Consider the following 27,855-nt stretch of genomic DNA (forward strand, 5'->3'; position numbering starts at 1 on the left):
ATAAATTAATGTCTAAATGAAGAAAAGTTAGTCAGTACCTTCTAAAAGTTACTTATAAACTACTCCGGATTGTGTCAAGCTATGCCTCAAAGAAGGAAGATGAAGAAAACTAATACCAGGAAGATTACGCAAGTTGGAACAAGAACAAGGCCCACGTCTACCGAGGAACCGCGGTCTCAGGTACATTATACCACCGGCGATACGGAACAGGAGACTGCGGCAACATTGGCCATTCCTAAAGGGAAAGGCCATCGTGAATTGCGCAAACGCGAAGGATGGAGCATGCGCAAACGGGAGCAACAAAAACTACAAAGCCCAGCTACCACTGCAACTGAAAGTGATAGCGAATCGGAAGGAGAGTCAAATGTCTCGGAAGGATCAGATGAAGAAGTTAAAAGTCCTTCTAGAAATATAGAAAAGACTTTGAGGCAAATAATGCGTAAATTAGACACATTAAAAGTAATTAAAAATAATCAAAAAATACTCGAAAAAAAAATGACCAAAATGGAGATTATGCTTGATAAAATGACAAAGAGACAGGAAAAAATGGAAAAAAGAATTACGGACTTGGAAACTACAACGGAGGACATGGTTGAAAGAATGGACAAAATAGAAAATGAAAATGCTGCTTGGGCATCAGAAAGAAAACAATTTATGGAAAAAATTGATAAGCTTGAAAATTTCAGTAGACGAAATAATATTAAAATTGTTGGACTTAAAGAAGATATAGAAGGAGAAGATCCAATAAATTTTTTTCAAAAATGGATCCCTGAAAAATTGGAAATGGAAGGAGAAATTCCAATTGAGATCGAAAGGGCTCATAGATCCTTAAGGTCAAGACCTCGAGCTGATCAAAACCCATGATCAATTTTGATAAAATGCTTACGATACCAAGACAAAGAAAAGATCCTGAAGACCGCTGCCCAAAGTGCCAAAAATAGAAACGGGCCATTGATGATAGCAGGGAAACCAGTTCTTTTTTATCCTGATATAAGTTACAACCTGTTGAAGAGAAAGAAGGAATTTAACCCAGTGAAAAAAGCCTTATGGGTAAAGGGTTATAAATTTACAATGCGTCATCCAGCAACACTGATAATTTTTTTGGAGGAGGGAAAAAAATTTTTTCCCGATTATCGAAAAGCGGAGGAGTTTGTACAAGAACTTCCATCTATTCGCTAATTACACATAGAGGCCTCCAAACGTAATGGATTAAAGATGAAGATAGACCCAACGAACAGAAGTGATGGACATTTATGGATATTATAGGAGAGAAAAGCAAAATTTTAGAAATACTAAATGAGAATAGTATTTTTTTTCTCTTCTTATACATGTACTTTTTTGTGTTGCGGGGGGGGGCTGGGGAGCTTTGGATCGGTTACTGCGGGATTCACGTGTGTAATCATGGCGATTGCCATGACCCGTACAGCAGAGGGGGGTAATGTTGTGTTTTTTTCCCACAACATTAGTAGGGGGGTATTTTGTTTTTTTCTTTATATTTTAATTTTCTTCTATCTTTTTGCCTGGATGATTGGTGGGGACACACATAGCAACATGAAGATTTTTATAAAGATTTCCCAGGATACCACGAAAGTTGAAAGATTAGATATTATTATAGATTGGAGTAATATAATAAAAAAAATAATGACTAATCTACTAAATTTTTTAAGTTTTAATGTTAATGGGCTTAATGGGCCAGTAAAAAGAAAAAGAATTTTAACATATATTAAAAAAATGAAAACAGATATAGCTTTTTTACAAGAAACTCATTTAACAGACATAGAACATCAGAAATTAAAAAGAGACTGGGTTGGAAATGTTATTGCAGCTTCATTTAATTCAAAGGCGAGAGGAGTTGCAATTTTGGTTAACAAAAATCTACCAATTAAAATACAAAACGTATTAATTGATTCGGCGGGGAGATATCTAATTATACACTGTCAAATTTTTTCAGAACTATGGACCCTTATGAACATTTATGCACCAAATGAAAATGATGTAAAATTCATACAGGAGGTCTTTTTGAATTTGGCTAACGCACATGATAAAATATTAATAGGTGGAGATTTTAATTTTTGTCTAGATCCAGTTTTAGATAGATCAACAAAGATTGTTACAAAATCAAAAGCAGTAAAATTAACTCTATCATTGATGAAAGACTTAAATCTGATTGATATATGGAGAAGAATTAATCCAAAAGAAAGAGATTATTCATTTTATTCAAATAGACATAAAACATATTCAAGGATAGATTTTTTCCTATTATCAACGAATATTCAAGATAGAGTGAAAAATGTGGAATATAAAGCAAGAATATTGTCAGATCATTCTCCTTTAATAATGACAATGATAATGATAGATAAAGAGGAATCAGTTTATAGGTGGAGATTTAATTCAATATTATTAAAACGTCAAGACTTTTGTGATTTTATGAAAAAACAGATTCAGTTCTTTTTAGATATAAATTCACATTCAGTTGATGATAAATTTATAGTGTGGGAAGCAATGAAGGCATACTTGAGAGGTCAGATAATAAGTTATACTTCTAAAATTAAGAAGGAATATATGATAGAGGTAGATCAATTGGAAAGAGAGATTACAAAATTAGAAAAAGAATCCCAAAGAAATATGACAGAAGAAAAACGAAGACAACTTATTAACAAGAAGTTACAATATAATACGCTCCAAACATATCGAACAGAAAAAGCAATTATGAGAACTAAACAAAGATATTATGAACTAGGTGAAAGATCACATAAAGTTCTTGCATGGCAGCTAAAAACAGATCAGACTTCTAAAACAATAAATGCAATTCGAACAAGAGTAAATAAAATTACTTATAAACCTTTAGAAATTAATGAAGCTTTTAAGAATTTTTACTCTGAGTTGTACAAATCAGAATCACAAAATGACAATGTCAAGATAGAAAGGTTTCTATCACAAATAACTCTTCCAAAATTAAATACGGAAGAACAGAAGGGATTAGATATGCCTTTTACATTGAAAGAGGTCGAAGAAGCCCTAGGATCACTTCAAAGTAATAAATCTCCAGGAGAAGATGGTTTTCCGCCTGAATTCTATAAAAAGTTTAAAGATTTATTAATTCCTCCTCTTATGGAGTTAATACACCAAGCGGAAAGAACGCATAAACTTCCAGAATCTTTTTCGACAGCCATTTTAATAGTATTGCCAAAAAAAGATAGAGATCCTTTAAAGCCATCATCATATAGACCGATTTCTTTATTAAATACTGATTATAAAATAATAGCAAAAATCTTATCTAATAGATTATCTAAATGCTTACCAAAATTAGTACATATAGATCAAACAGGATTTATTAAAAATAGACAATCAGCAGATAATGTAACTCACTTATTTAGTATAATTCATTTAGCACAGAAGAGGGAGGAAATGAGTGTGGCAGTTGCTTTAGATGCAGAAAAAGCATTTGATAGATTGGAGTGGGATTTTTTATTTAAGGTATTGGAAAAATACGGATTAGGAGTATCTTTTATAAAATGGATTAAAACCTTAAATACTAATCCCAAAGCTAAAGTAGTGACAAATGGTCAAATTTCAACACCATTTCAGTTAACAAGGTCAACTAGGCAAGGTTGTCCATTATCACCTGTTTTATTTGTGTTGGCAATAGAGCCATTAGCTGAATTGATTAGGATGGACCCAGATATTAAGGGTTTTAGAGTTAACCAGGAAGAATACAAGATTAACTTATTTTCTGATGATGTTCTGCTTTATCTAACAAACCCATTGCAATTGTTGCGTAAATTATCCTATAGATTAGAAGAATATGGGAAAGTATCAGGTTACAAAATAAATTGGGATAAAAGTGAAATTTTACCTCTTACTAAAGGAGACTATAATCAATGTCGATCAATAACCCAATTTAGATGGCCGGCAAATGGTATAAAATATTTAGGTATAAGAGTCGATAATGATATAAAGAACATATACAAATTAAATTATTTACCACTATTGAAAAAAATTCAAGAAGATCTTGATAAATGGATGGTATTACCAATAACATTAGTAGGTAGAGTAAATACCATAAAAATGAATATATTCCCTAGATTACAATACTTATTTCAATCACTACCAATACAATTACCCCAGAAGTTTTTTCAAGAGCTGAATAAATATGTGAGGAAGTTTCTTTGGAAAGGTAAGATGTCAAGAATATCGTTGGAAAAATTGACATGGAAATTTGAGCTAGGAGGGTTACAACTTCCAAATTTTAAGAATTATTATAAAGCAAATCAACTTAGATTTATTGCATCTTTTTTTGAGAAAGACAAACCGGCATGGATCAGAATAGAACTAGATAAAATAGGAGAAAACATACCGGAAGACTTTATATATAAATGGGAATCTAAATGGATACGGGAAAAGAAAGAATCTCCTATATTAAAACATTTGATTGATTTATGGAATAAGATAAATGTTGACGATGAGACAAAGAAATCCTTATTAGCAAAGAGATCTTTAATTCAAAATAGACTTATTCCTTTTACAATGGATAATCAACTTTTATATAATTGGTTTCAAAAAGGGATTAGATATATAGGAGATTGTTTTGAAGGAGGTATATTAATGTCATTTGATCAATTAAAGAATAAATATAAAGTATCAAACAACACTCTTTTTTGTTACTTTCAACTAAGGGCTTATTTAAGAGAAAAGTTAGGTCAAACAATGTTACTACCGAAACCCAATGAAATAGAAACTTTAATTCAAAAAGGAAAGATTAAAAAATTTATCTCTTGTATGTATAATTTGATTCAAAAACAGGCAATTAAACAAGGAGTCCATAAGTCAAGACAAAAATGGGAAAGTGATTTGAATATCAAAATTGAAGAAAAAAACTGGTCAAGACTATGTCTTGAGAGTATGACAAAAACAATAAACGTTCGATTAAGATTAGTGCAATACAATTTTTTACATCAACTATATATTACACCACAAAAAATAAATAAATTAAACCCAAATTTATCTGATCAGTGTTTCCGATGTAACCAAGAAATTGGTACTTTTTTACATTCTACTTGGTCTTGCTCTAAAATTCAACCTTTTTGGACAAATTTAAGAGTTTTACTGGAACAAATTATTGGAATACAACTTCCACACAACCCAATATTACTTTTACTAGGTAATATTGAAGGGATAAAACCGATATCCAAATTGAATAAATATCAGAAAGAATTTATAAAAATTGCATTGGCAGTAGCCAAAAAAGCTATTGCAGTGACTTGGAAATCAGATACATATCTAAGTATAGATCGTTGGAAGAACGAAATTTATGGCTGTATTCCACTTGAAAAAATTACTTATAATTTAAGAGATAAATATGAAACATTTTTGAAAATTTGGCGCCCTTATTTACAAAAGATAGGATTAAATATATAGGTGCTCCGAAGATGAAATAATTGGTTACTTGGGGAAAGAAATAAATATATATACTAAAGTTATTACGAACTCCATGGAGCATGTGGGGACCCTCCAATATCCAGGCATTCCTTTTTTTTTTCTTTTTTTTTTTAATAGGGATGTTAGGGGGGAGGGGTTAAGGGGAGGGGGGCTGGGTAAAACATTTTTTTTTCATACACATTTATTCTGTAGCTATTTGAAAACAATAAAAAAAGTTTTTAAAAAAAAACAATGATAGTCTATAGCAACCAGAGAAGGAAAGTGTTTGACTACTTCCAAATGCAGTACAGCCTGACATCAGTGGTTGGGAAATTGTTGGAATCGATTGATGGGGATAAGATTACGGAGTACATGGAGGCACATGCCAAAAAACCAAAGCCAGCATGATTTCCTGAAAGGAAAATCCTGCCTGACTAACCTATTGCAATTTTTTACAAAATTACAAGGAGGGTAGACAAGGGAGATGCAGTGGATGTGGTGTACTTGGACTTTCACGCCTTTGACAAGGTGCCACACATGAGGCTATTTAGCAAGATAAGAGCCCACAGAATTACAGGGAAGTTACTAGCATGGGTGGAGCATTGGCTGATCGGCAGAAAACAGAGAGTGGGAGAGTCCTATTCTGGCTGGCTGCTAGTTACCAATGGAGTTCCACAGGGGTCGGTGTTGGGAACGCTGCTAAAAGGCCTGAACAGATTAGATATGATGAAGTTATTTCCCATGGTAGGAGAGTCTAGGACAAGAGGGCATGTCTTCAGGATTGAAGGACGTCCATTTAGAACAGAGATGCTGAGAAATTACTTTAGTCAGAGGGTGGTAAATCTGTGGAATTTGTTGCCACGAGCGGCTGTGAAGACCAAGTCATTGGGTGCATTTAAGGCAGAGATAGATAGGTTCTTGATTAGCCAGGGCATCAAAGGGTATGAGGAGAAGGCCTGGGAGTGAGAATGACTGGAAGAATTGGATCAGCCCATGATTGAATGGGGGAGCAGACTCGATAGGCCGAATGGCCTACTTCTGCTCCTACATCTTATGGTCTTTTGGTCTAACTACGTACAGTCATTCATCTCCAATGATGACCTCAAGCTTTCCTAAGCACACATCTCCTCCAAGTCCTGGGAATTTCTGGCGCATGACCACTGAATTGGAGAACCAGCTTTTGGGATGGGATTGGAAACTTTAGGAATTCACAGAAACTCTGTGAAAAGAAGTGCACAGCATCTCGCATACTTGTCCATCCACTCTGTTCGGCACATCTCACCCATCAAGGTGTTTCCCACCTTGACTTCATTACTCTCCACAGAAACCAACAGAACTGGAGTGGAACTAAGCCATTCTCTGTTCTGATAGAACATCTCAGAAAACCATCTGCAAGCTACTTAATGAAAAGTGAAAATAAACTCATTATATCGCAACATGCCTTTATATGCAAGTGTAGAATATTTTCTATGGTGATGCCGTGGGATATAGCATATATATCCTATATCATAGAGTATAAAAACTCAGACATACGCTGAAGCTTTACAAGACACTAGTCAAGCCACACTTGGAGTATTATTAACAGTTTTGGGCCCCTTGTCTCAGAAAGGATGTGTTGTCATTGGAGAGTCCAGGGGAGGATTACAAGGATGATTCTGGGAATGAAGGTGTTAACATATGAGGAGCATTTGACAACTTTGGGCCTGTAATCACTGGAATTTAGGAGAATGCAGGGGATTTCATTGAAACCTACCAAATGTTGAAAGGACTAGTTAGGGTGGATATGGAGAGGATGTTTCCTCTGGTGGGAGTATCCACAACTAGACGGCACAGCATCAAAATTGAGGGGCAACATTTTAGAACATAAGTAAGGAGAATTTCTTTTAGCCAAAGAGCGGTCGGTGCAAGGCGAGTAAGTGGGTATATTTAAAGCGGAAGTTGATAGATTCCTGATTGTTCGGGGCATCAAGGGATATGGTGAGAGGGTAGGTGTATGGGGTTAAGTGGGATCCAGAATCAGCCATGATGAAATGACGGTGTGAACTCTGCTCCCATGTCTTATGGATGAAGAGTGTCTAGATTGATTACCCAGGGCATCAAAGGGTGAGAACAGGGGAGTGGGGATGACTGGAAGAATTGGGTCAGCCCATGATTGAATGATGGAGCACACTCGATGGGCCAAATGGCCTACTTCTGCTCCTATATTTCTTCAAGGGTCATTTCTTCGGCAGTTTGAACAGGGCACAACTGCACAAGTGCGTAAAGGTCGGCCTCTGAGATCAGTGGGAGAGTTTAAAAATCGAGCAGATTGCGAGGGGGCAGTCATTTCTTTGGCAGTTTGAACGGGGCACGACTGCGCAAGCGCGTGAAGGTCTGTCTTTGAGATCAGCGGGAGAGTTTAAAAAGCAAGCAGATTAACAGAGCGGGCGACAGAGTAGTGGGAGACGGAGTAGGAAGGCTTTGGCTCGAGAGGCTTCGGCGAGCAGAGGCTGAGGACGAGCTTGTTCCCAATGAGGTAAGGCCGGGTAAGCTCCTTTAATAACTCTAATTAACTTAGGAGTAGGTAATGGAGGCAGTTGAGTGCTCCGTTTGCTGTATGTGGAAAGTCAGTTTGAGCACAATTGTCCCTGATGACAAGGTGCATCCAGTTGCAGCTCCTGACAAACCAGATTAGGAAACTGGAGCTGGAGCTGGATGAACTTCGGATCATTCAGGAGACAGAGGCAGAAATAAACAGGAGTTACAGGGAGATAGTCACCCCTAAGAGTCAGGAGACAGGTGACTGTCAGGAGAGGGAAGGGGAATAGACAGAATGAGCAGAGCATCCCTGTGGCCATTCCCATCAATAATAAGTATACCGTTTTGGATACTGTTGGTGGGGTCGACCTACCAGAGACAAGTTGCAGTGGTTGCGTCTCTGGCACCGAGACTGGACCCTCAGCTCAGAAGGGAAGGAGGGAAAAGAGGAGAGCAGTAGTGATAGGGGATTCGATAGTTAGGGGGACAGATAGGAGGTTCTGTGGAAGAGATCAAGAATCCTGGATGTTCTGTTGCCTTCCTGGTGCCAGGGTCCGCGATATCTCGGTTTGAGTTCTCAGTATTCTTGAGAGGGAGGGTGAGCAGCCAGATGTCGTGGTCCATGTAGGGACCAATGACGTGGATAGGAAGAAGGAGGCGGTCCTACAAAGAGAATTTAGGGAGTTAGGTGCAAAGTTGAAGGACAGGACATCCAGGGTTGGAATCTCAGGATTGCTACCAGTGCCACGTGCTAGTGAGGCCAGAAATAGGAAGATAATGCAGCTAAATACATGGCTAAGGAGTTGGTGCAGGAGGGAGGGCTTCATGTTTCTGGACAATTGAGCCTTGTTCCAGGGAAGGTGGGACCTGTTCCGACAGGACGGGTTGAACCTGAACTGGAGGGGAACTAACATCCTTGCAGGAAGGTTTGCTAGTGCTGCTCTGAGGGGGGTTTAAACTAGATTTGCAGGGGGAGGGGAACCAGAGTGTTCGAGCAGATAGTGAGGTGGAGGAGGATAAAGGTCATGCGAGAACTGCAAGTATACTGCATGGAGTAAAGCCAGATCTAACATAAAGAGGCTTTGAGGAAAGAGAAACAGAATAAAGGGTGTAAAGGTAGTAAGGTAGAAGGGCTAAAGTGTGTGTACTTCAATGCAAGAAGCATTAGGAGTAAAGGTGATGAACTGAGAGCTTGGATACATACACGGAATTATGATGTAGTGGCCATTACAGAAATTTGGCTGGCACCAGGGCAGGAATGGATTCTCAATATGCCTGGATTTCAGTGCTTTAAAAGGGATGGGGGGGAGGAGGGGTGGCATTACTGGTCAGGGATACTACTACAGCTACAAAAAGGGTCGGTAATGTAGCAGGATCATCTTTTGAGTCATTATGGGTGGAAGTCAGGAACAGGAAGGGAGCAGTTACACTATTGGGAGTATTCTATAGGCCCCCTGGTAATAGCAGAGATACCAAGGAGCAGATTTTGGAAAGGTGCAAAAATAACAGGGTTATTATCATGGGTGACTTTAACTTCCCTAATATTGATTGGCACCTGATTAGTTCCAATGGTTTAGACGGGGCAGAGTTTGTCAAGTGCGTCCAGGACGGATTCCTGTCACAGTATGTTGACAGGCCAACTAAGGGGAATGCCATACTAGATCTAGTATTAGGTAACAAACCGGGTCAGGTCACAGATCTCTCAGTGGGTGAGCATCTGGGGCACAGTGACCACTGCTCCCTGGCCTTTAACATTATCATGGAAAAGGATAGAATCAGAGAGGACAGGAAAATTTTTAATTGGGGAAGGGCAAATTATGAGGCTACAAGGCTAGAACTTGCAGGTGTGAATTGGGATGATGTTTTTGCAGGGAAATGTACTGTGGACATGTGGTCAATGTTTAGGGATCTCTTGCAGGATGTTAGGGATAAATTTGTCCCAGTGAGGAAGATAAAGAACGGTAGGGTGAAGGAACCATCGGTGACAAGTGAAGTGGAGAAGCTAGTCAGGTGGAAGAAGGCAGCATACATGAGGTTTAGGAAGCAAGGATCAGATGGGTCTATTGAGGAATATAGGGTAGCAAGAAAGGAGCTTAAGAATGGGCTGAGGAGAGCAAGAAGGGGGCATGAGAAGGCCTTGGCGAGTAGGGTAAAGGAAAACCCCAAGGCATTCTTCAATTATGTGAAGAACAAAAGGTTAACAGGAGTGAAGATAGGACCGATTAGAGATAAAGGTGGGAAGATGTGCCTGGAGGCTGTGGAAGTGAGCAAGGTCCTCAATGAATACTTCTCTTCGGTATTCACCAATGAGAGGGAACTTGATGTCGGTTAGGACAATATGAGTGAGGCTGATGTTCTGGAGCATGTTGATATTAAGGGAGAAGAGGTGTTGGAGTTGTTAAAATACATTAGGACAGATAAGTCCCCGGGGCCTGATGGAATATTCCCCAGGCTGCTCCACGAGGCGAGGGAAGAGATTGCTGAGCCTCTGACTAGGATCTTTATGTCCTCGTTGTCCATGGGAATGGTACCAGAGGATTGGTGGGAGGCAAATGTTGTCCCCTTGTTCAAAAAAGGCAGTAGGGATAGTCTGGGTAATTATAGACAAGTGAGCCTTACGTCTGTGGTGTGAAAGCTGTTAGAAAAGATTCTTACAGATAGAATCTATGGACATTTAGAGAATCATGGTCTGATCAGGGACAGTCAGCATGGCTTTGTGAAGGGCAGATCGTGTCTAACAAGCCTGATAGAGTTCTTTGAGGAGGTGACCAGGCATATAGATGAGGGTAGTGCAGTGGATGTGATCTACATGGATTTTAGTAAGGCATTTGACAAGGTACCACATGGTAGGCTTATTCAGAAAGTCAGAAAGCATGGGATTCAGGGACGTTTGGCCAGGAGGATTCAGAATTGGCTTGCCTGCACAAAGCAGGGGGTCATGGTGGAAGGAGTACATTCGGATTGGAGGGTTGTGACTAGTGGTGTCCCACAAGAATCGGTTCTGGGACCTCTATTTTTCATGATTTTTATTAACGACCTGGATGTGGGGATAGAAGAGTGGGTTGGCAAGTTTTCAGACGACACAAAGGTTGGTGGTGTTGTGGATAGTGTTGAGGATTGTCGAAGATTGCTGAGAGACATTGATAGGATGCGGAAGTGGGCTGAGAAGTGTGAGGGGGTACACTTTGGAAGGACAAACTCCAAGGCAGAGTACAAAGTAAATAGCAGGATACTTGGTAGTGTGGAGGAGCAGAGGGATCTGGGGGTACATGTCTACAGATCCCTGAAAGTTATCTCACAGGTAGATAGGGTAGTTAAGAAAGCTTATGGGGTGTTAGCTTTCATAAGTCAAGGGATAGAGTTTAAGAGTAGCGGGGTAATGATGCAGCTCTATAAAACTCTGGTTAGGCCACACTTGGAGTACTGTGTCCAGTTCTGGTCGCCTCACTATAGGAAGGATGTGGAAGCATTGGAAAGGGTACAGAGGAGATTTACCAGGATGCTGCCTGATTTTGAGAGTATGCATTATGATCAGAGATTAAGGGAACTAGGGCTTTACTCTCTGGAGAGGAGGAGGATGAGAGGAGACATGATAGAGGTATACAAGATATTAAGAGGAATAGACAGAGTGGACAGCCAGCGCCTCTTCCCCAGGGCACCACTGCTCAGTACAAGAGGACATGGCTTTAAGGTCAGGGGAGGAAAGTTCAAAGGGGGATATTAGAGGAAGGTTTTTTACTCAGAGAGTGATTGGTGCGTGGAATGCGCTGCCTGAGTCAGTGGTGGAGGCAGATACACTAGTGAAATTTAAGAGACTACTAGACAGGTATATGGCGGAATTTAAGGTGGAGGGTTATATGGGGGGGCAGGGTTTAAGGGTCGGCACAACATTGTGGGCTGAATGGCCTGTACTGTGCTGTATTGTTCTTTGTTCTTTATATCTTTTGGTCTTATGTGCTGACAGGTATTTTCCACCTGCATATCCCTGATCTCCAGGGTCCCAGCTTCAGAGAGAAAACATCGACATACAGGGAACTTCAAAGGAACACATTTAATACAATTCAGAAATAGTGATTCTCTCTGACACAGCTGAGCTGGTTAAAACACCATTTGGGGATTAACAAAGCATTTGCACTCTCCATCATTTTAAATGTGGTGTTTCATTAGAGTCTGGAGGACCCACTGTGAACATGCAAAAGCCTCATTAATATTCAACTGGTTGGGCTCTGCAAGCATGTTCAAGTATGAGTTGCTCTTTCAGATCCTTCTAAGAATCCCAAGCTTACACTGTCTGCACTTGAGTACTGAGAAAAACAGAAGCAAGAAGTGAGTTTCGATGCATCCTAGCTGAGAAACTAAGGGAGCTGGAACCTTGTCCGAGTTCAGAAAATTCCATGAAACAACAGTGGACCTATATCAGCTCTGCACTCTACAAGGCAGCGGCCCAATCCATCAGCCATAAGAGCAGAAACCACCAAGACTGGTTTGACGAACTTGCTTAAGGACATGCACAGAGCACACCGGGCAACTTTAGATAACCCATCATCCATCAGCATCTGACAGCATTGGCAGGCAGCTCAGAGGAATGTGCAAGACAATACGGGCCATACAAAATGAGTGGTGGACTGAAAAGGCACATGACATCCAGTCCTTTGTTGATAATAATGACATGCATAATTTTTACAATGCTGTCAAATCCATCTACGGCCCAATAAATCAATGCGTTACTCCCCTGAAAACAGCAGATGGTCTAACACTTCTGAAGAATCAGAATACCATTCTGCTGAGGTGGGCTGAGCATTTCAACACCCTGCTTAATCAGGATTCTGACGCAGACCCCCCCCCCCATCCTAGACGAACTGCCTCAACTTCCTCCTATCCACGACCTCAGTCTACCACCAACCTTCCAGGAGGTTCTATCAGCTGTCCATTCCCTTAAGAACAACAAGTCCCCTGGCACTGACAGTATCCCTGCTGAGTTACTGAAGAACGGAGGGTACACCCTCTACCAGTACATCACCAAGGCCTAGACTGATGAGAACATCCCACAGCAATGGAGAAATGCAAACATTGTTGTCATTTATAAGAACAAGGGTGACAAGGCCATCTACAATAATAGTAGGGGCATATCACTGTTTTCTGTTGCTGGAAATGTCCTGGCTAAGGTGATGCTTCAGAGGCTCATCAGCAACATCACCGAGTCAATGCTGCATGAATCGCAGTGTGGATTTAGGAAGAACAGGAGCTTCACAGCCCAGCAGCTTCAGGAAAAGTGCCGGGAGCAACATCAGGACCTGTTTATGGCCTTTGTCGAGCTCTCCAAAGCACTCAACACTGTGCAAAGAGAGCTCTCATGGGATGTCCTCTTCAGGTTTGGCTGTCCCAATAAATTTGTTAACAGCCTCCGCCAGTTCCACGATGGGATGACTGCTCGGGTGACCATAGGAGGACAAGAGTCCGAGCCTTTCTTTGTATGCACAGGGGTGAGGCAGGGGTGTGTGCTAGCACCAGTGCTCTTTAACGCTTCCTCTTGTGTGTTACCAAGCTTCTCAACAACAAGATTGAGGACAGCATCGGTGTGGCAGTGGACGTCAGATTAGATGGCAACCTCTTTAACATCAAGAGGCTCCATGCAACCACCAAACTCCGTAGAGAACAGATCCTGGAGCTGCAGTACGCAGACGACTGTGCTCTTGTGGCCCATACTCCAGAGGATCTTCAGACTGTCCTTGCTGTGGCGATGAGAGCGTACAGCAGGATGGGGCTGACTGTCAATACCACCAAGACAGAAGTGGTTTGCCAATGGAGTACCAGTGTCCCACCCACCCTACCTGCCTTCACTGTTGGTGATGAAAAGCTGTCAGTAGTGCCACCTTTTGAATATCTGGGGAGCATTCTCTCTGAGGATAGCGGCATTGACAACGACATCTAGAGCCGCATTAAACAGGCATCAGCTGCCTTTGCGAGACCTCGGCGTAGAGTCTTTCAGAACAGGAGCCTTCGTTCCTCCACAAAGGTCATTGTATATCAAGCGGTCTGTGTCACCACCCTCCTTTATAGCTGTGAAGCTTGGGTAATCTACAGCTGTCACATCAAGTCCTTGGAGCGCTTCCACATAAACTGCCTGGCGCATCCTGGGAATTACTTGGCGTGAGCGGGTGCCTCACACTTAAATACTTGTAAAGACCAACTGCAGAAGTATTGAGGCCATGATCACCCAGCGTCAGCTGCAGTGGCTGGGGCACATGATAAGGATGCCCCCATGTCGGCTACCCCGCAGTGTCATACGGCCAGCTACATCATGGTCGACACTCAGCTGGAGGGCCAAAGAAGCGTTATAAGGATCAGATGAAGAATGCTTTAAGGAAGTGCAAGATCAGACCTGAGGACCTGGAGGATGTTGCTGCTGTCTGTAACACTTGGCGGCAGATGGAAAGAAAAACCAGAAGACAGCAGAAGAGAGCCAGAAGAAATGCAGCCACGGTTGCCATCACTACCACCACATATACATGTCTCACCTGCAATAGAACTTGTGGGTCCAGGATAGGACTGTATAGTCATCAAAGATCTCACCGTTAAAGGAGTGAACATCGTCATCGGATTCTGACGGACAACCAAAGAAGACTGTTTTCATACCTCAATATCCATCGAGCATTCAGTATGAACACAGCTGATATTCTTTGCTGTCAATTCCCCAATAGTGCTTAGTTCCCTGATGGTTCATAAATTTATCAACCTTCTATTTAGATACTCTGAGATGTTGATTTTAATCCCATCAGCTTCCGTAAGGTGTTTGTATTTTCTCCCGTGACCGTGTGAATTTCCTCCGGGTACTCCAGTTTTCTCCCACAGTCCAAAGACATACAGGTTAGTAGGTTAATTGGTCATTGTATATTGTCCCATGATCAGGATAAAATAGTGGGCAGCTGGGCGGTACAGCTCGTTGGGCTGCAAGGATCTGTTCTGTGCTGTATCTCTAAATAAAAGATAAAAGGTAAGATAAATCTTGAAGCTGCTCACCCTTTCCAGCATTGACCGCTGAATGAACTTGGAGGCTCCAATGCACAGGATCGCAGGAGACTGCAGAGGGTAGTTAGACCCAACCAGTCACATCAAGAACAAAATCCTCTGTGCCATCAAGGACATCTCCAAAAGGTGGCATCCGTCATTAAAGACCCTCATCATGCCCCCCCTTCCATTACTACCATTGGGGAGGAGGTAAAGGATCTGATAATTCACACTCAGCCTTTTAAGAAGAGCATTGTCCCCTCCACCAAGGGGTACAAGTACATGATTCACTGGAAGTGACAACAGAAGTAAATTGGGTGATGATGAAGGTGTTTGTATTCTTTCCTTCACCAGTCAGAACATCAAGTACAAGAGATCCACCTTCACTGTGGAAGACGCTAGTATACCAGAAGTTCGAGAGTGTCGGGGTGCAGGAGTAAGTGCAAATACTATTACTAGGGAGATGGTGTTTGGAGCTGAAAGGTCTGAAGGTAGACAAGTCATCTACACCCTGATGGTCTACACCCCAGGGTTCTGAAAGAGGCAGCTGCAGAGAATGTTGAGACATTAGTAATGATCTTTCAAGAATCACTAAATTCTGGAATAGTTTCAGAGGACTGGAAAATTGCAAATGTCACTCTGCTCTTTAAGAAGGGAGGGAAGCAAAGAAGGCAATTATAGTCCAGTTAACCTGACCTCAGTGGTTGGGCAGATGTTGGAATTGATTGCTAAGGATGTGGTTTCAGGGTACTTGGAGGCACATGATAAAAATAGACTGTGGTCAGCATGGTGGAGCACACTTGATGAGCTGCTCCTGTCTCTTATGGTCTATGGTTTTATGGCTACAGTATGGAACAGCTGCCAGCGGAAGTGCTAAAGTGCTAGAGGAAGGAAAGTACAAGAGGTCCAGGTATGACATTCAGAAAGCTATCTCACAAACTGCAGTTACAGAAGGATGCTCGACAGCTCTGACAGGGATTGAATGCCATCACCTCCTACAAAGCAAAACCAAGCGACATATGTGACAAAAGATTTGCATCTCGATGATCTCAATGTCTTTTATGCTCAATTTGACAGACAGAACATAGAGGCACCTTCACAAACCCCCACAGTCCCTAATGACCCTGTGATCTCAGTCTCTGTGAGATCATCCTTCAGGAAGGTGAAGCCATGTATCTGCATCTGGCCCAGATGGTGTACTTGACCCGGCACTTAAGACCTGTGTTAATCAACTGGGTGGAGTGTTTACTGAAATCTTCAATCTCTCACTTCAGCAGTCTGATGTATTTATCAGCTTCAAGCAGGCTTCAATCATAGAACTCAAGAAGAACTTGGTAACCTGCCTCAATGACTATCATCCAGTAGCACTTACATCCACCATTCTACTTTGAGAAGCTCATGAAGCTCAACTCCTGCCTGCAGAGTGACTTAGATCCATTCCAACATACCTACCATCACAACAGGTCAACAGGAGATGGCATTTCATTGGCTCTTCACTGAGCTCTGCAACATCTGGACAACGAAGATGCTCAGCAGGAGATGGGCAGGCTGGATCTGAGAGCCAAGGAGAGATGAGGCGAGACAAGGGTAACGCGCTAGGGTTTTGAGGGAGGGGTAAGGGTTGGGGTTGAGAAAGGACTGGGATGCACATGGATTCGCCCTTGGAAGACCAGGAAATGGGGTGTCAAGGGTGTTTAAAGTCACAGGGGGAGAGACGCAATAATAACAACTGGAGAAATTTGGGGTAAGCTTCTCTCTCAAAGGGAACTTTCTCTGTCATGTGTGTGAGTTGGGGGGAGGGGGTAATAGTAATGAAAGCTTTGCTTCGTTACATTAGTTACATACAGAGAGAGGGAAAGGCGAGAACTCAAACCAAGCCTGACCTGTGAGGAAGGCGAGGATCTTTAAATGGAGAAGTGGGGGGGGGGGGGATTAGCATGAGTTGGGGGCCAGGGGGTGAAAGAGCACCCAAGGGAAGAAACATCGTGGATCGCCTGTTTACAGTGTAGTTCTCTTAGTCACTCACCCTGCTTACACTCAATTACCCACTTCCCCTGTTCTGCTGCGCAGAAAGATTGGCAATGATCTCAGTAACTGGGGTCTACATGGTATTGGAGGTAGGGTACTAACATGGATAGAAATTTGGTGGGCAGACAGGAAACAAAGAGTAGGGATTAACAGGTCCTTTTCAGAATGGCAGGCAGTGACCAGTGGGGTACCGCACGGCTCAGTGCTGGGACCCCAGCTATTTACAATATACATTAATGATTTAGATGAAGGGATTAAAAGTAACATTAGCAAATTTGCAGATGACACAAAGCTGGGTGGTAGTGTGAAATATGAGGAGGTTGGACAGGTTGGGTGAATGGGCAGATGCATGGCAGATGCAGTTTAATGTGGATAAATGTGAGGTTATCCACTTTGGTGGCAAGAACAGGAAGGCAGATTACTATCTGAATGATGTCAAGTTAGGAAAAGGGGAAGTACAACGAAATCTAGGTGTTCTTGTACATTAGTCACTGAGAGTAAGCAGGCAGTGAAGAAAGCTAATGGCATGCTGGCTTTTATAACAAGGGGAGTTGAGTATAGGAGCAAAGAGGTCCTTCTGCAGTTGTACAGGGCCCTGGTGAGACCACACCTGAAGTATTATGTTCAGTTTTGGTCTCCAAGTTTGAGGAAGAGCATTCTTGCTACTGAGGGAGTGCAGCGTAGGTTCAAAAGGTTAATTCCCGGGATGGCGGGATTGTCATATGTTGAAAGATTGGAGCGACTGGGTTTGTATACACTGGAATTTAGAAGGATGAGAGGGGATCTGATTGAAACATTTAAGATTATTAAGGGATTGGACATGCTAAAGGCAGGAAGCATGTTCCCGATGTTGGGGGAGTCTAGAACCAGAGGCCACAGTTTAAAAATAAGGGGTAGGCCATTTAGAATGGAGTTCAGGAAAAACTTCTTCACCCAGAGAGTTGTGGATCTATGGAATGCTCTGCCTCAGAAGGCAGTGGAAGCCAATTCTCTGGATGCTTTCAAGAAAGATTTAGATAGAGCTCTTTAAGATAGTGGAGTCAAGGGATATGGGGAGAAGGCAGGAATGGGGTATTGATTGTCGATGATCAGCCATGATCACATTGAATGGCAGTGCTGGCTCGAAGGTCTGAACGGCCTACTCCTGCACCTATTGTCTATTGTCTAAAGGATCTCTTTCACTGATCTGGTGGATGCAGTGTGGCCAGGAGCTGCTTTGCCACCGAACTTGTATGGGCAACACAGGTTGTCAGCTTAGCATTCCCCCATGCTGCAGGAGAAGAGGGTTGGGGATAGAAAAGGAAAGGTGTTCTTATCTTGGAGGATAAGATGTCTCTTTTAGACGGTGCTTTCACTGATCTCTGCATGGAGGCCTGGATCCAAATCTGGAACAGACAGAGTCTGGTGGGGCGCCTGTCACTGTAGTGCTGGTACTAGCAACAGCACACGGACACGTGTGGATAGCATGGGACGGTAGGGGGAAACAGACAGACAGCAACATTATTTTGGGGGGTGGAAGTGGGGAGAAGTACACACTTGTTCAGGAAATAGGTGTGCTAATTAAAATCTGATAACGGTATGAAGCCTGGCTTCAGACTCGTGGAGGTGCATATTTAAGTCAGAGGGTTGTGGGTCATGTTATTATACCTGCTGGTTCATTTCCTTTCAGTGCTGCTTTAATTCTTTGCTGAGAATCGAGTTTGGGTGTTAAGGTAGTTGATAACCCAATTAAACTTGGCAACTGCAATTTCAAATTAGTGGCATTTGCAGCAGGTGCACTGTATGCAGGAGATGTAACTGTGATTCAAATATTGATGGTGTGGGTCTTTTATTAGGCATAATGGCTGATACTGTCGCAATGATGCGATACACGGGCTCTATAGAATCTGATGATTTTGGACCTGTTTCAAATACACTTCTGCTTTTTTGTTTGTATGTAAAACTCTGAAATACGATGCATTTGAGTTGCTGTGATTCCATAAAGTTGCACACCTGAGTTGCTTGTGTAGAACTGGACCTGCTGAAAGGCCACAACAGGCACTGAAGTCCGGATGCCTATACTTAGTGGTACCAATTGACATCAAAATAACAATAAACTGAAGTCTTGACTTCTGTAACCTGATTATTATTTTTACCAGTTAACGGTCATTAATGGAGGAAGGGTTATTTGCTTTGCTTCATAAAAATATACAGTATGTAAGAATGTAGTTGGTAGCAGAAATGTACTGTATAAAAGAGGGAACATTCAGTTATCTTGAGTGTTGCCATGAAAGAATCCACCTTGAGCACTCAGTCTAAAGCCACTTATTAAATTAATCAGAGTGCAGTTTCATTATTTTATATGATGTGAAGTTTGTTTTGTGGAAACAGAGTGCTCTCTAATCTAATGATGAGGGAAGAAGCAATTCCTGAATCATTGAGTGTGAGTCTTCAGGCTCCTGTACCTCTTCCCTATCAGTGAGGGTGTTCACCTCTTTTTTATTTATTGAGATACAGAGTGGAGTAGGCTCTTCCAGCCTTTTGAGCCATACAGCTCAGCAGTCCCTGGTTTAACCCTAGACAATTTACAATGACCAATTAACCTACCAACCAGTAGGTCTTGTGGGAGGAAACTAGAGCACCCGGAGGAAACCCACATCATAAGGAGAACATACAAACTCCTTATATGCAGCCGCAGGAATTGAACCCAGGTCGCCAGTACTGTAAAGCATTGTGCTAACCACTACACTACTGTGCCAGTGCTGGACCCTGGTTTACTTTTAGATGACAGGTTATATGAAGCCGAAGGGGGAAGCACTTACGGTTGGCTGATGCTTACAGGTTTCTCATCCAATTAGATGCAAAGCATGCTGCAGACATCAGAGGGTGCTCAGTATCTGCGGAGAGAGCAGATAAACTTAAGTTGTGTGTTGTAGTTTCATTTTTTTGGAGTTGTGTTTTGCAATTTGGCTGTGGTTACCTCTGACTTCCAGCGTGGGTCTGTGTTTGGAGATTCTTTTTAGTTTTTATTCCAAAGTAAATTAGGCCACCAATATCAGTCCTGTTTTCAATGAACAGAAGAAGTGATTTTGGGGACAAAATGATATAGTCCTGTTCCTAATCTGCTTTTCTTGTTGGAGTTTACTGCTCAGTAAGTGAGTAGAATTCATGTATTGGAGTAATAAAATGCATGAGGATGGGGGGAATATAAGGTTATTGTTAGAGGCCATAAGACAATGACATAAGAGCAGAACTAGCCCATTCGGCCCATCGAGTCTGCTCTGCCATTGCTCAATCATGGTTGATATATTATCCCTCTCAATTCCATTCTCCTGCCTTCCAGTAAACTTTGACACCCCTACTAATCAAGAACCAATCAACCTCCACTTTAAAGATACCCAATGACTTGGCCTTCACAGCTGCCTGTGGCAAAGAATTCCATTGATTCTACGCCCTCTGGCTAAAAAAATTCATCCTCACTTCCATTTCTAAAGGGACACTTTTCTATTCTGAGGCTGTGTCCCCAGTCCTAGACCCCCACACTATCAGAAACTTCCTCTCCACGTCCACTCTATTTGGGCCTTTCAATATTTGATAATCATCAATGAGATTTCCCCCTCTTTATTCTAAACTCCAGTGAATACAAGTCCAGAGCAATCAAATACTCCTCATACATTAACCCTTTCATCACAGGAACCATTTTCGCAAACCTCCTCTGGGTCCTCTCCAATGCCAGTACAGATAAGTGGCCCAATACTGCTCACAATACTCCCAAATGCAGTTTTACCAATGCCTAATAAAGCCTCAGGCATCAGTGTGTTGGGATGTGCTCTTATTTCTAAACTGCATAATCTTCATTTAGATTAACCACAATCGGGTAAAACCTACTGATGCATTTGGTTATTCTTTATGCTCTGGTTTAAACATGACAAAACTTACAATTTCATTTTTGCTAAGTTAATGATTGATTGCTGTTTTAAATAGGATGGGTCAGCCTATATTGCTTAAGTCCACCATCTGCTTGGTCTTAGCAAATCTCAACAGCTGAGACACTTTCCTACACGAGAGGAAGAACAGAAAATCAAGGCAGTCATGTGCTAACATCTTATCCTCGAGTGTTAAGGTGTGTTGTGAAGCTATTGGGCCAGGAGAAGTGCAGCTCAAAGGTAGACCACGTTCTTTCAGTCGAGCCATGTTTTGGTTGGAAGCATTTCAGAGTGCAGTGTTGTAGGTCTTGAACAGGTGTTGGAAGATTTTTCACCTCTTAATTACTGTTTCTCTAGTACTTTACTAAATGGGGAATTGCCAATTTTTGTTTGAATTTTTGTAGACAGTTTTTGTTTGAATATTTCTCGAGCATAGATACTAATCTGTCAATGAGAGGTACAATTTTTTTTGCCATTAATTGTTCTTTGTGCTCTGGTGCCATTGGCTAGGCAATGTTTATGGCCTTCCATAATTATCTTCAAGTTGTTGCACTGCATGCCTGACCGACTGGAATTTGTGGTTAGTTGCTGCAATGCATGAGGAAGATCAATTTATGAGTGGATTGAAAAGTTTATTTTAAAAGACAACCATGTTGAACAGAAAAGCCTACAAAAAGCAGTTGCCACAGCCCAGTCCATCACGTAAAAACCTCCCCAAGATTGAGCACATCTACAAGGACCGTTGTTACAGGAAAGCTGCATCCATCATCACCCCACCAATCAGGCCATGCTCTCTTCTCACTGCTGCCATCAGGAAGGAGGTACAGGAGCCTCAGGGCCCCATACCATCAAGTTCAGGATCAGTTATTACTCCTCAACCATCAGGCTTTTGAACCATTGTGGATAGCTTCACTCGCTCCATCACTGAACTGTTCGCACAACCTGTGGACTCAAGTTTCAAGGACTTTTCATCTCATGTTCTCGCTATTTATTGCTTATTTATTATCATTGTATTTGCAATTTGTTGTCTTTTGCACATCTGTTGTTCGTCTATCATGTATGCTGCTTTTCCTCATTGATTCAACTGTGTTAACTGTGAATGCCCATAAGGAAATGAATCTCGATAATATATGGTGACATATGCACTTGCTAAATTTACTTTGAACTTTGAGAGTTTTAAAGAAAATGGATTTGCAGCACAGTAATTGAGATGTATTTGAAGAGGAGTTACTACTATAATGCAATTGTCAGGGGTGGTCAATCTGTGGAATTTGTTGCCATGAGCAGCTGTGGAGGCCAAGTCATTGGGTGCATTTAAGGCAGAGATAGATAAGTTCTTGATTAGCCAGGGCATCAAAGGGTATGAGGTGAAAGCAGGGGAGTAGGGATGACTGGAAGAATTGGATCAGCCAATGATTGAATGGTGGAGCAGATTCAATGGGCTGAATAGCCTATTTCTGCTCCTATATTTTATGGAATTATATCAGGATGCTATTCACTGACTACAGCTCAGCATTTAACATTAACATCCCCGCAAACTTAATAACTAAGCTCCCAGTGCAACTGCAGCTTCGATGTTTTCACTTACCTCAATGCTGAATTGACTCCACAACCTATTAACTCACTTCCAAGGACTCTACAACTCATGTTCAGTATTGTTTGTTTGTTTATTTATTTATTTATTTATTGGCATTTTTATTTGTCCTCTTTTGCACCGTGTATGTTTGTTAGTTCTGTGCTTTTCATATATGTTATTGTATTTCTTTATTTTCCTGTAAATGCCCTCAAGAAAATAAATCTCAAGGTAGCATATGATGAAATATACATACTTTGATAATAAATTGACTTTGAATATTGAACTTTGAATTACAATGTTTAAAAGACATTTAGACAGGTGCATAGATAAGACATTTAGATAGGAATAGAGGAAAATGAGCAAAATATGAGCAAATGGAAGGCAACTTGGTCAGCATGGATGAGTTGGGCTGAAGGGCCTCTATTAACTGGATTATCAGATTATTAGAATCCAATCACATTTGGGTAAATTGGACTTCTATCCACCTACATTTAGATGAGTGAGGAGAAACTAAGCAAGGTCTTTAAAGTACAGAAAGGCCAGGTACCAAGAAGTGGCACATTCCAATTTGGGAATGGAGGGTGGGGAAGGGTGTGGGGGGTGGAAATAGTCCAAAATTGGAGCTTGTGCACTCAAAAAAGAGATCAGAAAGCATTCTTCTCACCAAGGTTAGTGAAAACCTGGAACTCCCTCACCTACAAGTGAGATCAATAGCTTTCTGTTGGAAATTAATGGTAGGGGACATGGAGATGGCGGAAACGCTGAACAAATATTTTGTATCAGTTTTTACAGTAGAGAACACTCAAAATATCCCAACACTGGATAAACAGGGGGCTCTAGGGGGAGAGAAGCTAACTACGATTCAAATCACCAAGGAAATGGTACTTGATAAATTAATGGGACTGAAGGTGGATAAATCCCCTGGACCGGATGGCTTGCATCCTAGGGTCTTAAGGGAAGTGGCGGTCGGGATTGTGGATGCATTAGTGATAATTTTTCAAAACTCGCTGGACTCGGCAATGGTCCCGGCAGATTGGAAAAATGCTAATGTAACTCCTTTATTCAAAAAGGGCAATAGACAGAAGGCTGGGAATTATAGGCCAGTTAGCCTAACATCTGTGGTTGGCAAAATGTTGGAATCGATAATTAAGGAAACAGTAACAGGGCATTTGGATAAACATTGCTTAATAGGACAAAGTCAGCATGGCTTTACAAAAGGGAAGTCATGTTTGACAAATTTGTTGGAGTTCTTTGAGGACATAACATATACGGTAGATAAAGGGGAACCAGTGGATGTGGTGTATTTGGACTTCCAAAAGGCATTTGACAAGGTGCCACACCAAAGATTATTACTTAAAGTAAAAAATCATAGGATTGGGGATAATATTCTGGCATGGGTGGAGGATTGGCTTTCTAACAGAAGACAGAGAGTTGGGATAAATGGTTTATTCTCAGACTGGCAGTTGGTGACTAGTGGTGTTCCGCAGGGGTCGGTGTTGGGACCCCAACTCTTTACAATCTATATTAATGATTTGGAGAAAGGGACTAAGTGCAACGTATCGGTTTGCTGATGACACAAAGATGGGAGGGAGTGTAATGAGTGCGGAGGACATTGAAACCCTGCAGGGGGACATAGATAGGCTGAGTGATTGGGCAGACATTTGGCAGATGAAATATAATACTGACAAGTGTGAGGTTTTGCACTTTGGCAGGAAAAATAATAGAGCAAGTTATTATCTAAATGAAGAGAAACTGGAAAGTGCTTCTGTGCAAAGGGATCTGGGGGTCCTGGTGCAGGAAACACAAAAAGTTAGTATGCAAGTGCAGCAGGTGGTCAAGAAGGCCAATGGAATGCTGGCTTTTATTGCTAGGGGGATGGAGTATAAGAACAGGGAGGTCTTACTGCAGTTGTACTGGGTATTGGTGAGACCACACCTGGAGTACTGCGTGCAGTTCTGGTGTCCATATTTAAGAAAGGACATACTGGCTCTCGAGGCAGTGCAGAGAAGGTTCACTAGGTTAATTCCGGGGATGGGTGGGTTGATGTATGATGAGAGGTTGAGTAGATTGGGACTCTACTCATTGGAGTTCCGAAGAATGAGAGGCGATCTTATTGAAACATATAAGATTGTGAAGGGGCTTGATCGGGTGGATGCGGGGAGAATGTTCCCAATAATGGGTGAAACTAGGACTAGGGGGCATAATCTTAAAATAAGGGGATGCCGTTCCAGGACTGAGATGCGGAGAAATTTCTTCACTCAGAGGGTGGTGGGGCTGTGGAATTTACTGCCCCAGAGAGCTGTGGAAGCTACTACACTCAATAAGTTCAAAATGGAGATAGACATTTTCCTGGATAAAAATGGCATTAGGGGATTCGGTGAGCGAGCAGGTAAGTGGACATGAGGCTAGGTTTAGATCAGCCATGTGAGCTCCTGGACCAGTTTTCGATAGCCTGGATGGGTTGGAGAGGAATTTTCCAGATTTTTTCTCCTCAATTGGCAACTCGTTTTTTTTTCCCCGGGTGATCACATGGGTTTGGGCGGGATGAATAATAAAATAAAATGGGCGGCATGGTGCCCTGTTGGTTGGCACTGTTGCCTTGTGGGATTCGGTGAAAACTAGAGTTAAGATTGGATCAGCCATGATCTTGTTGAATGGCGGAGCAGGCTTGAGGGGCCGATTGGCCTACTCCTGCTCCTATCTCTTATGTTCTTATGTTCTAAAGGGTGGTGCAGTAACTGATCACCCATTACCTCACTGAGATTATGTTGGCTGCCTCAGTAAAGCAACCAGCATAATCAAACACACTGCCCACACCCAACATTCTCTCTTCTCCACTCCACACCTACCCCATTGGACAGCAGATATAAAAACCTGAAAGCAAGTACAATCAAGCTCAAGTGCAGCTTCTACCCTGCTGTTATCATACCTGGTGTATGATAAACCTCCCAATCTACCTGTTATGATCTTGCACTTTATTATTTACCTGCACTGCACTCTTTGTGGCTTTTACACTCTTACTGTTTTCCCTGTACAGCCTCAATATCTGAGTTAAGACTTGATCTGTAGGAACATGTCTTGACACACGTGACAATAATAAACCAATTCCAATCAACAGTAGATCACGTTGCCTAGCCCAAATTCCCAATTCCTAAATAATTGCAATCCCACAGCCCTGGAGACTGCATATAAAGTACATGTTTTATATTTCTGCTGACCTGTTAAATTGAACCCTCACGTGCACATTAACATACCAGGACACCCATTACAATTTTTAAAGCAGAATAACAAAGCTTTTGTAACTTTCCAATGCTTTGAGCAAGACATAACATGGTGACATAGGAAACAAACAGCTTTGATTCTCCCGTTTCCACACTGCTTGTATCTTCTGTTGCCTGTCAGCAGTGAACAGCATTTCTCCATCTAAATGCTGCTGAGGTCAGTCAGTCTCCACTACTTGTCACATACATTTCCACCTGTGATGAGCTGTGACAGAAAGTGAGCTCAACTATCACACGTCTTCTCCATACTTTTCTTCTCCCATGTTACCAACAATATCTTATTGATGAAGGTCAGGAAACTGTGCCAATCCACGCCAGGTCTTCCTTCCTCTAATGTAGACCTGCTATGGTCCGGACCCTCCCCTACACTTGCCCCACTCCCTCGCCCTCCGGTGTATGGCCACCTTTACCTCAAGACAACAGATAATTCCCAACCACTCTCCATCTGCTGGAGCCCAAGACTGTGTAGTCAGCATGCAAACAGACCCAGCTCCTGCTGCCCTGGCACCAACCTCATCCTGAGCCAATGTCAAGGCCAGAATTTAGATCTATTCAAGGAGTAGGCACATCATAACTTTAAAAGCCATATCACACATAATATGATTGTATATATAAATTTTACTGATTATAGCTTATTCCATTATATAGTTACCTCATCTAATATAGAGAAAAATGTTTCATGTATAAATGAAAGTGCAAAGGTTACTAGAGAATGCCTCCAAATGCATTTAATACAAGAACAGACTTTTCGTTCCCTCTGATTCCATGGCGCAGGAAGCAACTATTAAAAGATATATATGTGATAGAGCAGCAGCAGGAAAATCAAACATGCAAAACCATAATACTGAAAATATTGAAATTGAAATGAAAATTCCATGTAACACATTAGAGAAGGTTGTGAATTGTGAATTCAGAAATCATGAGCACCTCCTCTTTCCATTTTTTGGAAAATAGATGAATAATCCTGAGCATTTCCAGAATAGTAAGACCGTTCTGCCAAGAGTGCAGTCTGGAAAATTGGTGAAATGACTCCAAATGACAAAATAACCAAGGAAAGATCATGAAGTTTCCAAGTCAGGATGGGATATGACTTGGAGGGGAATTTGTAAGTGGTGGTTTTCCCATATACTTCCAAGGTCTTAAGAGTTTGGGAGGTGATTTCTAAATAATCTAGGTGAGTGGTTGTTTTCTATTCTGGAGATGGCAGAGAATGACATTGGTGGAGGGAATGAATGTTTAGTGCCGTGGTTGGGTTACTGAACAAGATGGTTCCTCTGTCTGGGATGGTGTGGGCTTTCAAAGGAGAAGTAATTAGATACTAGTTGGATAGTCCATGTAAACGCTTGGCCAGGTAGTCCTTGATGTTATTACAAGTGGTCATGATGCAATCCATTGACAAGGCCAATGTGACTGGTGAGAGGACACTGGCAAGTTACAGAACAGGACATATCATTCCTCTGCAGTTCCCTTTCACACTCCCAATCACCACAGTCATATTCCACACAGGCCAATAAAACTCTTCAAACACCTGGTCCACCAGCAGTGGTCACATCTCTACAGATGTTCTGGATAATGCCATGGCTTTAGATAGACAAGCCCCACTTTCTCATCCCTCCTCGATCAGAAGTCAGCTGTGTGGCATCTATTGAACAGAATAACAATAGTGTTATGAGCCAGAGTTGTAATTCCTAATATTTACTGTGACAATGAACTAAATTGCATTACAGTCAGGTGTTCAGGTATACCTACCTTGGCTATATCTAAAGGTTGTATTTAGTCCCATTCCTGGCATCTGAATTTAACAGGCAGTTCATGGGAACACTCAATGTCTTTGGATTAACTGGGAAGATTGTCACTCTGTTGTCTGTTAGTGATCCTAGCAGTGAAGCCCTCCTGCTCATTATTACCAGCAGTACAAAGAGGTAGACTCCCTGAATTTTGCTAAGTACCATCTGAGGACTGCCCACAGAAATGTGAGGCACAGAATGGAGGCTATTCAGCCCATTGTGTCTGGGGCAACCAAAAAAAAAAGATTGTGATAATCCCATTACAGCTTTAGTCCCACAGCCTTGAAAATATAAACTTGGGTTCTTCTCCAAAGAAAGTTGAAGTTGAGATTATT

At 41.7% G+C, this 27,855-nt stretch overlaps 1 protein-coding gene across 4 annotated transcripts in view; it reads right to left on the bottom strand.

Annotated features, from left to right (window-relative positions):
- LOC140714953 (E3 ubiquitin/ISG15 ligase TRIM25-like) overlaps positions 1–27,855 on the bottom strand; it is a 106,505-nt gene that overhangs the window by 43,326 nt on the left and 35,324 nt on the right. For 3 of the 4 annotated variants that reach the window (XR_012096033.1, XR_012096034.1, XR_012096035.1), the window contains exons 7-8: positions 27,262–27,375; positions 19,773–19,847 (exon numbers count right to left, since the gene is read on the bottom strand). Coding sequence is in view for 1 of the 4 variants with exons in the window: in XM_073026646.1 (XP_072882747.1) it covers positions 27,354–27,375 (22 nt within the window). In the remaining 3 variants the exon portion in view is untranslated. Of the gene's footprint in view, positions 1–19,772; positions 19,848–22,527; positions 27,376–27,855 lie in introns of those variants that run through there. The other variant, XM_073026646.1, reaches the window with a different exon arrangement.

The sequence above is a fragment of the Hemitrygon akajei genome, chromosome 22, assembly GCF_048418815.1.
Source record: "Hemitrygon akajei chromosome 22, sHemAka1.3, whole genome shotgun sequence".
Taxonomy (NCBI): Eukaryota; Metazoa; Chordata; class Chondrichthyes; order Myliobatiformes; family Dasyatidae; genus Hemitrygon; species Hemitrygon akajei.